This window comes from Bison bison, unplaced genomic scaffold, assembly GCF_000754665.1.
Source record: "Bison bison bison isolate TAMUID 2011002044 unplaced genomic scaffold, Bison_UMD1.0 scf7180017864371, whole genome shotgun sequence".
Classification (NCBI taxonomy): domain Eukaryota; kingdom Metazoa; phylum Chordata; class Mammalia; order Artiodactyla; family Bovidae; genus Bison; species Bison bison.
The window spans coordinates 15,123,078-15,134,281 of NW_011494943.1; the positions used below are offsets into that span (position 1 = coordinate 15,123,078).

Genomic DNA, 11,204 nt, shown 5'->3' on the forward strand with positions numbered 1-11,204 from the left:
TAGCAAACACCCCAGGGATGTTTACCACGGCCTTAGTTCTCAGCAATAACAAACAGTTGCTGTTCAGAGTGAAAACACAACACATCTGCTGTGTGTACTGCTGCAGGCACTACCACCCCTGCCCACATGGAGCCTGCAACCTGGCCTCACTGGCCAGAGGCCAATCCTCACTCCTGCCACACTGCAGAGCCCTCAGCCCCATTTCTAAGCTGGAACCACTACAGCCCAGACCAGGAGATGAGGGTCCCAGCACGTCCCCAGCACACTTACCACACGTCTGCCTTCCTTCCGTAGCCCTCACCGCTGATCACCTCGGGGCTCATCCAGTAGGGAGTGCCAGTGACTGAGCGCATGCCTGTGCCGGACATGCAGATGGTTTGCAGGCGCTTGCTGGCCCCAAAGTCCCCCAGCTTCACATTCCCAGCAGAGTCTCGCAGGATGTTGGCTCCTAAGGCATGAAAGGGCAGAGGCTGCAGCCCTAGACCCCTGGCACTTGCCACCATCCTCCTTCTGTCCCTCCCTCCCAGTCCAAAGGGCTGCTGGGTAGGATGGGGGCCTTGTGAGCTGGAGCGAAACTGCACAGAGCAAACAGGATAGTGGTGGGAGGCACCTGCCCTACAGCAGCCAACAGTCGTCACCACAGCCAACATCTGCAGAGCCCTTCACTGTGTTTCCCCAAATCACTTAACTGATCTTCACACCAGTCCCCCAAGGAAGTCATGAGGGTTTCACTTTTCAGAAAGTTCACAACAACCAGGTAGAGAGTCCCCAAGTTCCCAGGTCATGGAGAGCCCACAGCCTGCCCCGCTCACCCTTGATGTCCCGGTGAACAATCATGTTGCTGTGCAGGTAGGACATGCCTTCCAGTATCTGCCGGGTGTACTTCCGGGTCACGCTCTCTGTCAGAGCGCCGTAGGCCTTCAGCTGGTCTTTCACTGAACCCTAAAGCCACAGGAGTCAGAGGGGTCACTGCAGGAAGGAGGATGGAAGGGGGCAAGGCTACTTCCAGACCCCAGTGTTTACCAAGGGAGTAAGGTCCTGTCCCCATTTGTGACAGGCCAGGCACTTAGCTAAGGGCTGTCAGGCAGCTTGGAGAAAAGTATGAGACAGCCCTTCCCTCAGGCCAGGGTGACCCAAACCCAGAAGGGAGGTTTATGTGCTCCACATAAAGGCAGTACCTACTGGACAGTGCAGCTGCCTTGGGAGCCTCGGGTCAGGGGAGCCTGGGACAATTCTCACCCCAAACCATCACTGCAGCTAGACGCAGGACATGCTGACTCCACGCCCTGCCCCTGCCTCGCCTTTCCCCTGGAGCCTCTGGAGACTCAGGTAACCACTCATGTCAAAGTGACCCCTCCTCCACAGCCCCAGTGCCATGACAGTCCCTCTCTTGCTGTCTGCCTGCATCACGGGGCACATACCCCTGGCATGTACTCCATGAAGATGGTCAGAGTCTTCTCGGCACGGTCCCGCAGGCAGCCATAGTACTGCACTATGCGCTCATGCTGCAAGTTCTTCAGCAACTGGATCTCGCACTCCAGAGCACTCACCTCCTGGGAAGGGGCCCAGTGGTCACCGAGGCTTGCAGGCCTCAGTTCTACCTGCCTGGCGTCAGCTCCGCTTGCCCTAGTCAGTGGCCTCAGAGGAGCCCATCTGCCGTGGGAACTTCAGCTGGAGAAAAGGGGGAATGTTCTCGACTGTCTGGCCCTTGCCCACAATGCTGGCTAAGCCGTGGGACTGGGCACTCCCATGCTGGAAGACAGCAGACAGTGGGGTGGGAGATGGGTTTGTGGGTGCAGTTAAGGAGTTCAGGTAACTGCTGCATTTGTCCACTCAAACTGGAGTGAAGGCCACAGCCCAAGCTAAGCTCCAAAGACGGGCTCCTTCCTGGCTCGGGGGCTGGGAGAGAACGGCATCTGTCTGCTGAGGTGGGGGGTGGGGGCAGGAGCTGCTCGTTGTGCCACTGCCATCCAAACCAGTCTGGGCGGTTAGGTACTTTGACACCAACTAATCTCTCCCTAGGACCGGGGTAGATGGTAAAGGAGCTTGGAAGGAAGAATGATGGGAGAAACAACCTGTAGCATCTAAAAGCAATTAGTCTGTACAACAAGACAGGCATTTTGTTGAGAAGGAGGAATTGGAAGTCAGACCGTAGGGAAGGCAGTACCTTGCTTGTCTCAGGACTGTCTGGGTCAAACTGCACCTGCTTGGAAGCAAGTTCTCGTCCTGTGTCCACGTCATAGCACAAATAGACCCTGCCAAAGGCACCCTGGCCTAGGAGCTTCCCCCGGCGCCAATTAATGGGGGCACTGGGAGCTACAGGAGAACAGGAGGAAAGAGCATTAGAGCTAATGCACTTGCTAAGGCCCGAGCTGCCCTTCACCCAGCATCATCACACCTCAACACAGCATCTCCACCCTCACCTGGAACAGGCTCAGGGCCCTGACCAATCAGAACTCAAGGCCCACACCCTGAGAAGCACAGGACTGGCTAAAATCATGATTAAATGCTTATCTGAACTGATTAAACACCTTTATACTTCCAAGGCCCCCAGATAGCTCATTATGTCAGGGATTAAGGAGATTACTCTTCAATTTAAACGTGGAGAAAACTAAAGGCCAGAGAGGAGTGGCTCATCACAACAGTGGAGTGAGGACTAAGGTCCAGGGGATCTGCTGCCCCCCTCAGGCTCTTCCCCTGGGTACAGATGGGCCAGGGCAGCCACCCGCTGAGCCCAAAAGCCCACTGGACTCGCTGGCCCCCCGCCCTGAGCATCCCTCAGGCAGGCCCTCCCCAGCCAGGGCGCACTGCTCACACTTGGTGGGCACACTCCTCTCCTGCACGGAGAGGGCGTTCTCGCTGTCGGCGCTCCGCAGGCGCGCGCGGGGGTCCAAGTACTGCACCGCCAGGCCCAGGTTCTCGCCATTTGTACTCAGGGAGCGGCTCGAGGGCACCAGGGTGAACAGGTTGCCTTGATGACGCCGTATTCGGGGAAACGTTCTTCTGCCTAAAGGGGTGCCGGGGCCAGAGCAGAGCAGGTCAGAACCCCGACCACAAGGCCAAATGTGCCAACCAGGTCATAACACCAGCTCCAGTCCATCCTCTCTTCCCTCCCACCTGACTCTGGCCAGAATGGCTGATGTCTCAAGCATCCTGAGGATCAGGACAAAAGCAGGAATCGGCAAGCAGCCAAGGGGTTTAGGGAAACCCAGCCAAAGGGAAAGCGCAGGGCTGGCCCTCATGCCCCACAACACCCGTGGGGCCAATCCATGGCTGCTCTCTGTTTTCCCTGGCATCATAATCCTACACCTCTGTGGAAGCTCCATTCCGTTTGCTGCCTGAGGCAGAAGAGGGCAGTGGAGAGTTGGCGCCTGGAGCACTCCGTGCCCTCAGACAAAGGACTGATTTCCTGGAGGCAGTATCCATCTACAATACCATCCTCCTCTTTTTAAAAAACACTGACTCTACTGCCTCAAGCCTGGATGCAGTTCCTCAGGAATGCAGGAAACGTGGGGCCTGGAGTGCCTGGGCCACCCCCTTCCGGTGGCTGTTCCTGCGGTGGCCAGCAGGGGGCAGCGTGGAGGCGCACTCACCATCGTTGTAGTCCTTGTGGTGCACCGACACGTGGTAGCGCCGGGGGTAGGTGCCACCTTTGACCCCTTTGTCATAGAGCGGAGTTTCCCGATCTGAGGAAAAGAGAGGGGTCACTGGCTGTTCGACAGGCCCCCGTGAGTGCCTCAGGGGAGCCTCCAGGTCACCTGAGACCTCAGAGCAGCAGGCCCCAGGAAGAGTAAATACAGCCCTGGCTTCTCTTCCCCCTGAGCTGTCCAGGGCAGACACCTTGCAGTGCTCACCCACCCTCTGCAGAACTCACCCGAGAATTCCTGTCTGTTGTCTGGGAAGCTCTGGGCTCGCGACATTCGTGATTTCCGGAAGGATGGGCTAGAAAAACAAAATCAATCACACAGCAGACTTCAGGGTCCCTCCAAAGTAGCTCACCAGGTCAGAGGGCAGGATACCCAGACACACTGCTTTTTGTGACTCCTTTCCACACATGTCATTATATGGTAGGAAGTAAAGTTCAAGAGAAGCAGACCTTTCCTATGCTTCCTACTTTCTCTTCACTAGTCTGAGGCCCACATCTGACATGATCCTGCCTAATGAGGCCCTCCAGTGCTCCCTATCTCCACTGGGGGGCAGAGTGCTGTCTCTTACCCTTTCCTCCCACTCTGGTAACAGGAAGAATGCAAAGGATCCCTTGCTCAAGGCAGTCATAAAAACAGTAATAACACCCAGGATCTTCCTTTCAGACTAATCATCACTATCTCCTCTTAGAGACATGGAAAACCGAGGAACAGAGAGGTTAATGGACTTGTCCAAAGCTACTCGACTAATATTTGGTGGAGTTGGGTCTATATGGCTCCAGGTCCCATGAAGGGAAGATGAAAGCTCTGACCTTTGGTTATGCTGGGCCCCAAGGAAGTAAGTCCAGGTCACTGAGTCTGACTCCCAAGGAGATGAAAACAAACCATTGGAGGGCCACTGGAAAAACTCAAGAATCAAGAGAGTCATCTTTACCAGCATCCACCTGAATGGCCCTTTTCCCTCATGTGTGAGTGCCTTTGGAGATCAAAACTCAGAAACTCTCAAGGCAGTGGTGCAGGGACTGTCCTCTACTTCCCAACTGCCAGACTTTCTGTGGTCCTGTCCCACATCTACCCTCCCCGACCAGTGTGGCCACAACACTCAGCAGAGAGTTCAAAGCCACAGTCAGTCCCTGTCCCGGAAGAGCCCTCAGTTTGCAGCAACAAACTCTGGCACTTTTACCAGTGCCTTCTTGCTCTTCTGCTTGGAAAGCCTAAAATAAGGCTTCAAATTGGATGCCAACAAGCAACTGTGACTGTGCTCTATGACACCTGGAGGGAGACCACACTCATCAGAGCACAGATCTGTCAGAAGAGACACAGTACAGACATGGCAGGGTCACAAGGTGATTATCCGTGTGAGCAATTGATCAGTTCCACAAAGAGAAGAAAACCCTCCAAACTGCTCGGTGGCCTCTGACCACAGCCCTGAGCCCAGCCAGACAGGGTCAAAATGTGCTCCTGGGCATGATGAGGTCAAGGAGAGAGACTGGCTGGATCAATGCCAAAGCCATCTCTAAACACCCCTGCTGACTGACAAACCAGCTCCACAGACTATGGGGTGTGTGAAGGACAGCACTTGTTCCCTCCCAAAGTGTAATAAGAACACAGCTGGTGTGTAAGATTACACACCAAGCGGGCAGTGTGGTAAGCTAGGCAGTCTGGATTATTCTGTTTTCTGGTTTTTATACCCCAGTTTCTTATTCCACCAGAAACACTTGGAGGAAAGAAAAAAATGAAAGTAAACCTACAGGTAATAATTCAATTTTGTCCCCAAAACACTGAAGGTCCACTGCTTCTCAGTCCAGACCTCAGCAATGAGGCCAGGGGTACAAGGGCACCATGTATTATGTGGGCAGTCAAAACACACAAAAAGTGCTGGAAGCAACGGAGCCAGCATTTATCCATGTGAACTGCTATTATGACCTATTACATCCATCTGATTACACAAACAGAACATTCTCCTGGTGTTTGGAAAATTAAGGAGAAGGCTCGGAATGCTAGCGAGAAGTTTCTTTCCCAAAAGCATGAGGTTCTAGCCATGGGCCTGCAGACCGGTGTCTAGTTCAGGGACACACACACTAGCTAACTCTATTTCCTTAGCTCATCAGTTCCAAAAATGCCTGTGCACCAACTCCCAAACCAGCCACAGTCCCATACCTGTCTGCTGACCTGTCCAAGGACTGGCAGCTTCCCGACAAGGAGTTTTCAGCACTGCTCAGAGGATCCAGCATCTGCAAGGCAAGGCATACAGTAAAGCCCCAGCCCCAGCCCCAGCCAGGTACCCAGCCAAGACCAGCAAAAGGTCCTTTTTTTCCCCCCAAAAATATGAAAGTGCCCTTTCTCTGCCTGGGCAGTGGGAAGAATGGTTAGGCAGGTACCGTTCTCCCCCACAGTCTGAAAGGCAAGTTTCCAGGAGTGAGAAAAATGCCTGGCTGGCATCCCAAGGCGCTCTGCCAGGACAGCAAAGCAGAGACGCTGCTTCTCTGGTTGGCATTTTCTTGGCTTGTGAATGCTGGAGCCTGGTGCTGGAGACGGTACTACCCTGCAGAGGCTTCCAGTGTGTGTGTGGGTGGGACGGTGATGCTTCTGTTTACACTCCATAATTTATAATTTACAAAGACAAGGAGTGTCCTCGTTTCACAGATGAGCCACTGCAGGTCTGGAAAGGGGAGGAGTATTGTCTGAAGTCATGAAACAAGTCAAGTCAATGCACAACTGACACAGAACACAAGTTTCCCGGTTCCTGGTTCTCAGGCAGGGCCAACAGGTATCTGTGTGAGTTGAAATGTTTCTCTGGCCCTTGGTCAAATGCAGTAACAAAAAGTCTTCAGATTAGCCTTTTCTCCAACTGATCTCCCTTCATTTTGCCTGGGGGCGGGGGGCGGTGAAGGGGTGTATTCACTGTCAGAGAATTCATTATCTGAGATCCAAAGTCAAGCATTACATAGAGAAGCAAAGTATCAGAACTATGAGAATCCACGAACAACTTTCATAAAATTGGTTTCCAAGTCAAACGATCTCTTCCCATTTAATGCTGGAGACCATCTCACCCATAATTTCACCCGTATATTGTCATACGTGATTTTTTTTTAAACTGCCAATCAAGGCAAATTAATTGCAAAATAAAATCCCCCAAATCTTGCTAAGGCGATAGGATTTCCCCAAGTGGATAAAACCAACTTGGGAAAGAATTGCTCCCAATCCAGAAAGTACATATTTGGCAAAGTTAGACCAGATAACAGAAGAGAGAATGAGCATGAATAACAACATGACAGGTGTGATGAAGGAGGAACACCAAAGGTTCAAGAGAGGCCACTGGAAAACACACTGAACCCCGTGAAGGTTTCTGTTTAAAAAAAAAAAGGACCCTCTTTTCGGGACTTGCCCTGGTGGTCCCATGGTTAAGACTCCGTGCTTTCATTGCAGGGGGCATGGGTTCGATCCCCAATGGAACTATTATCCCATATGCCGCTCAGCCAAAAATAAACACCCTCTTCATGACAGTACTGCAGAAGTCAAAGGGAAGGAAGTTATGCTGCATTAGAAAAATTTTGTTAGAAACACCAAGCCAAAAAAAAAAAAAACTAGCCTGAACCATGCTTTGTTCATTCTGAAAATTAGCAAATAGATGCAGCCATTGCTCAAATCTGATTAAAGAAAAAATAAAACAAACTTATTTTAGTTTCACTTTTCAAGAAAGTCCCAGTCGGATATTCTTTCACTACATACCATGCTGTTTTGGTCTCTGTTGAGTAGATTTATCTTGAATGGCCCATTACCAGCAGCAATTCTCTTCTGCTAAAGATGCAGGCACTGAAGAAGGACCTAGTCATTCCCCCGCTGCCACCTTCCACGGCCTCTCCCTAAAGGCCTCTCCTCACTACAAGTCTAATACTCCTATGCCTTCCAGGGCCATGAAAGTAATATAAAGAAGTAAAAGGACCAGGATACAGGACCATGGGGAAGGACAGAAAGCAAAGGCAATCAAACTCATTAACAACCTCTGAGGTTTTACACCCGTTACCCCTCGTACAGCTGATGTCCGGAAGCACTCTGGTTAGAGAAAAAGGAAAGGATGGTCAGTAAGATAACCAAGAGGGGACTCTGCAGATAAAAGTACTCTAGGTCACTGCTCTAAACATAAATTTATCTGGAAGGCAGGACTACAGAAGAGAGCAGAAGCAGTATAAAAATGCTTCTCATAGCCTGTACAATTGAAACAATGCTGGAAAAGTCATAAGAATCAGTTTTAGGAAAAGTTGTAAGAATCAGTTTTTTTTGTAAAATCCCCCATGTGTTGGTGCTGGCCTTCTGCTGGATGCTTTTACCTTTAAGAAATTTCCCCTTTCAAGATCAAATTCCAAAAGTTTAGAAGACGTATGTTTTTCTTTGCAATCAAAGCAAGCTCACTGAAAAAACTTCAGAATGAAGCCAGAGATCTCATTCTTGCTGAGTTCACTAAGCCAAAGTGACATTTTCATCAAGTGAGCCACAAATTTAAAAAGCTAACCATCAAAATGAGTAAGCTATTGTGGTGAACACACCCTAAGATGACCCCCACCTCCCCCGACCACCCTCCCCTCAGTGAGTCACAATCTTTCAGAACTCCTTCATCTGAGTATAGGTAGAACTTGTAATTCACTTCTAGTCGATAGATTATGGCAAAGTGGATGGGATATTCATTCCCATAATTGTGTTAAACTACATGAGACTCCGTCTTTGCAGACTGGAGCAAGAGACTCTCCTGGTAGCCTGGAAGTGAGAGGGCCACACTGCGGGGAACTACAGGTGGCTTCCAAGAGCTCAGAGGGGCCCCTGGCTGACAGCCAGCAAGAAAATAGGGGCCACAAGGCTACAACCACAAGACACTGACCAACAACCAAGTGGACCTAGAAGGGAGCCCCCAGCTTCAGGAAGAAACACAGCCTGGCTGACACTCGACTGCAGCCTTGTGCGACCCTGAGCAGAGAACCCAATCAAGTTGTGCCTGTATCTTAGACCCCAGGAAACTGTAAAATAATAAATGTCTGCTGTTTGTACTGCTAAGCCTGTGGTTGTTTTATATAGCAACAGATAACTAATTTAGTTGTCTACTATCATAAAAGTTCACCCAAAGTAGCCAGTCCTACTTTGGACTGGTATACTCCCTACCTTTCATAAAGCAATAGCAAAACTAAAAGCTGGTTGATGGAAAAGAAAAAAAAATCTGTGTTTAGATTTTTTTAATTGGTCATATGCTAAAACTCTGCTGAAAGGCCAGGGGGATTGTAAGGAAGCACACAGACAGCAGAGCGGCTTTGTGCAGTTTGTGCGAGACCAGCGAGAGGGCCACAGAAGCCGGAAGAGCGGCCAGACACACGCCTGGCACCAAGGAGGCCAGGTGCTCAGACCCTGGCTTTGGTGAAAGTCACGCAGTTGTGTCCGACCTTGTGACCCCCGTGGACGATACAGTCCATGGAATTCTCCAGACCACAATACTGGAGTGGGTAGCTGTTCCCTTCTCCAGGGGATCTTCTCAACCCAAGGATCAAACCCAGGTCTCCCACATTTCAAGTGAGTTCTTTACCAGTTGAGCCACAAGGGAAGCCCAAGAATAATGGAGTGGGTAGCCTATTCCTTCTTCAGTGGATCTTCCTGATCTGGGAATTGAACTGGGGTCTCCTGCATTGCAGGTGGATTCTTTACCAACTAAGCTATCAGGGAAACCCTGTCTTTGGTAGGAATTGATATTTGGCCCTTAGAAAGGAAACATCCATACCTGGGCAGGCCTGGTTTACAAAAGAGCTACTGGATGGGACTCAAGTCCCTCACTTGCACACCATGCCCACTGAGGACCCCCATTATAACCTTGGTCTGACACCTCCCACGACACACACCCTCTATATATAACCCAGACTATACTCACGCACTGCTCGCTGGTCTCTGGTATGAACTCCCCCTCGCTGTTGATGCTGGTGTAGGAGCCCTGCCGGGCGATGCGCTGCTGCCGCTCAGGCACGTAGCCAGGGGGAGGCGAGCTTCGGCCGGGGTTCTGGGAGCCTAGAGCACAGAAACAAGACCCTTGACGGGAGAGCCCAGGCCCCAGAGCCTGAGAGGAGCAGACACGGAGCCAGCTTGGACCCAGCGTCTGCTTGGTGGTGGAAAGCCTGTTTGTCTCTCTGAACATCCAGGAAGAGAAGGCAGGCCTCCTCCTAGCAAAGTCCTGGGGTTGAAGGAAACTTCCTGAACCAGGCAGCTTCTCCCCCTAATCCAAGGACCCCAAGAAGGAAGAAAACTCCTTAAGAGAAAAGTCAAAGAATGGTGGCAGGCTTGCTCTTTGAAAGAGAGTCTTTGAGGAGCTTAAAACCACTATTTTCAACGTCTTTCAAAGAAGTGATCCCTTCATTCTTCTACACAAAGTCAGTCATTCAGAATATATGGATCATTCAGTTTGTAGAGAAGATATTTTAATGAATTCACCACCAAGAGGAGTTGGTATTCCAATCTCTTGTTGGAGGTATCAACTCACACTCTCTCCAAGAACCACTTGGATTAGGTATCTCAGGTGGGAAGCACCTGAGACTCTCGGTAGCCTGGCTTCCCCACTTGACTCTAAAGTAGAGGCTAGAAACCAAACTGCTCTGAAAACACGTGTAGAATTATGCTGGATTTCCACTTTGAACACCTCATTCACAGCTACAAATTCTGAGATAAGGAGGTGCCTAAACCATGCCTTTCAAATGATCTCAAACAACCCATGGAAGAGTCTACTCAAGCTTTCTAAGCCCTGGCAGAAAATGATGCTGCTCAGAGTAGAAATTTAGAGATACTGTGCCATCAACTAACAGAGCAAAGAAATGAGTCATTTTCTTTCTTTTTTTTTTTTTCTGGTCACCCGCACAGCATGTGGGATCTTGGTTTTCTGACGCAGGATCAAACCCACACAACCTGTAGTAAAAGCACAGTCTTAACCACTGGACCACCAGGAAAGTCCTCCTTTTCTTTTTTATCCTCTGTTACTTCGCCTTTAATTCTCACAACACTCCTACAGTGAGGGCGCACTGTGCACATCTGCCGTGTGCAGAAGGGAAGCCAAGGCCCAAAGTCATATAGTGACTCAACGGTGGTGCTGCAGCCAGAAAACAGCCTTTGTGACTCCCAGTACAGTTCGGGCAAGGCCATTTTGAGACTGTAATCTACTTCCAGAAAGGGCAGGCATACCATTCAACACAGAGATGGAAAGCAAAACTTCTCCCCAAGCTGGCCAGGCCGTACATTCCCCAGAAGCAATCCAAACAGAGGAGCTGGGGGGATTCCACTCAAGGGGGAACCCAACTGCCTTTCTTCAAGGAGCAGGAGCGAGGCTAATATGGGGATTCCTCGACAGCACAAGAGAAACACAGGCCACATTTTACATCACTCAGATTCAGAGGTGTTCTGTCCATGGTCACTTGTAAGCTGGATGCAAGATGCCCTCTGGCCAACGGAGGGCTCAAAGGCAACAACAAGATGGAGGTAAGAGGAAATCAAATGGGAATAAGAAAGCTACTCCATTTGTCAGAGGGTCAGATGTCAAAG

General features: G+C 50.5%; 1 protein-coding gene across 4 annotated transcripts in view; it reads right to left on the reverse strand.

Moving 5' to 3' along the window:
• Positions 1-11,204, reverse strand: part of MAP3K3 (mitogen-activated protein kinase kinase kinase 3) — a 56,109-nt gene that overhangs the window by 5,920 nt on the left and 38,985 nt on the right. For 2 of the 4 annotated variants that reach the window (XM_010856454.1, XM_010856456.1), the window contains 9 exons: positions 9,553-9,686; positions 5,817-5,878; positions 3,875-3,942; positions 3,594-3,686; positions 2,816-3,007; positions 2,168-2,316; positions 1,422-1,553; positions 813-942; positions 271-448 (listed from right to left, as the gene is read on the reverse strand). In XM_010856454.1, the coding sequence (XP_010854756.1) occupies positions 271-448; positions 813-942; positions 1,422-1,553; positions 2,168-2,316; positions 2,816-3,007; positions 3,594-3,686; positions 3,875-3,942; positions 5,817-5,878; positions 9,553-9,686 (1,138 nt within the window). Of the gene's footprint in view, positions 1-270; positions 449-812; positions 943-1,421; positions 1,554-2,167; positions 2,317-2,815; positions 3,008-3,593; positions 3,687-3,874; positions 3,943-5,804; positions 5,879-9,552; positions 9,687-11,204 lie in introns of all 4 variants that reach the window. The other 2 variants (XM_010856453.1, XM_010856455.1) reach the window with 1 other exon arrangement.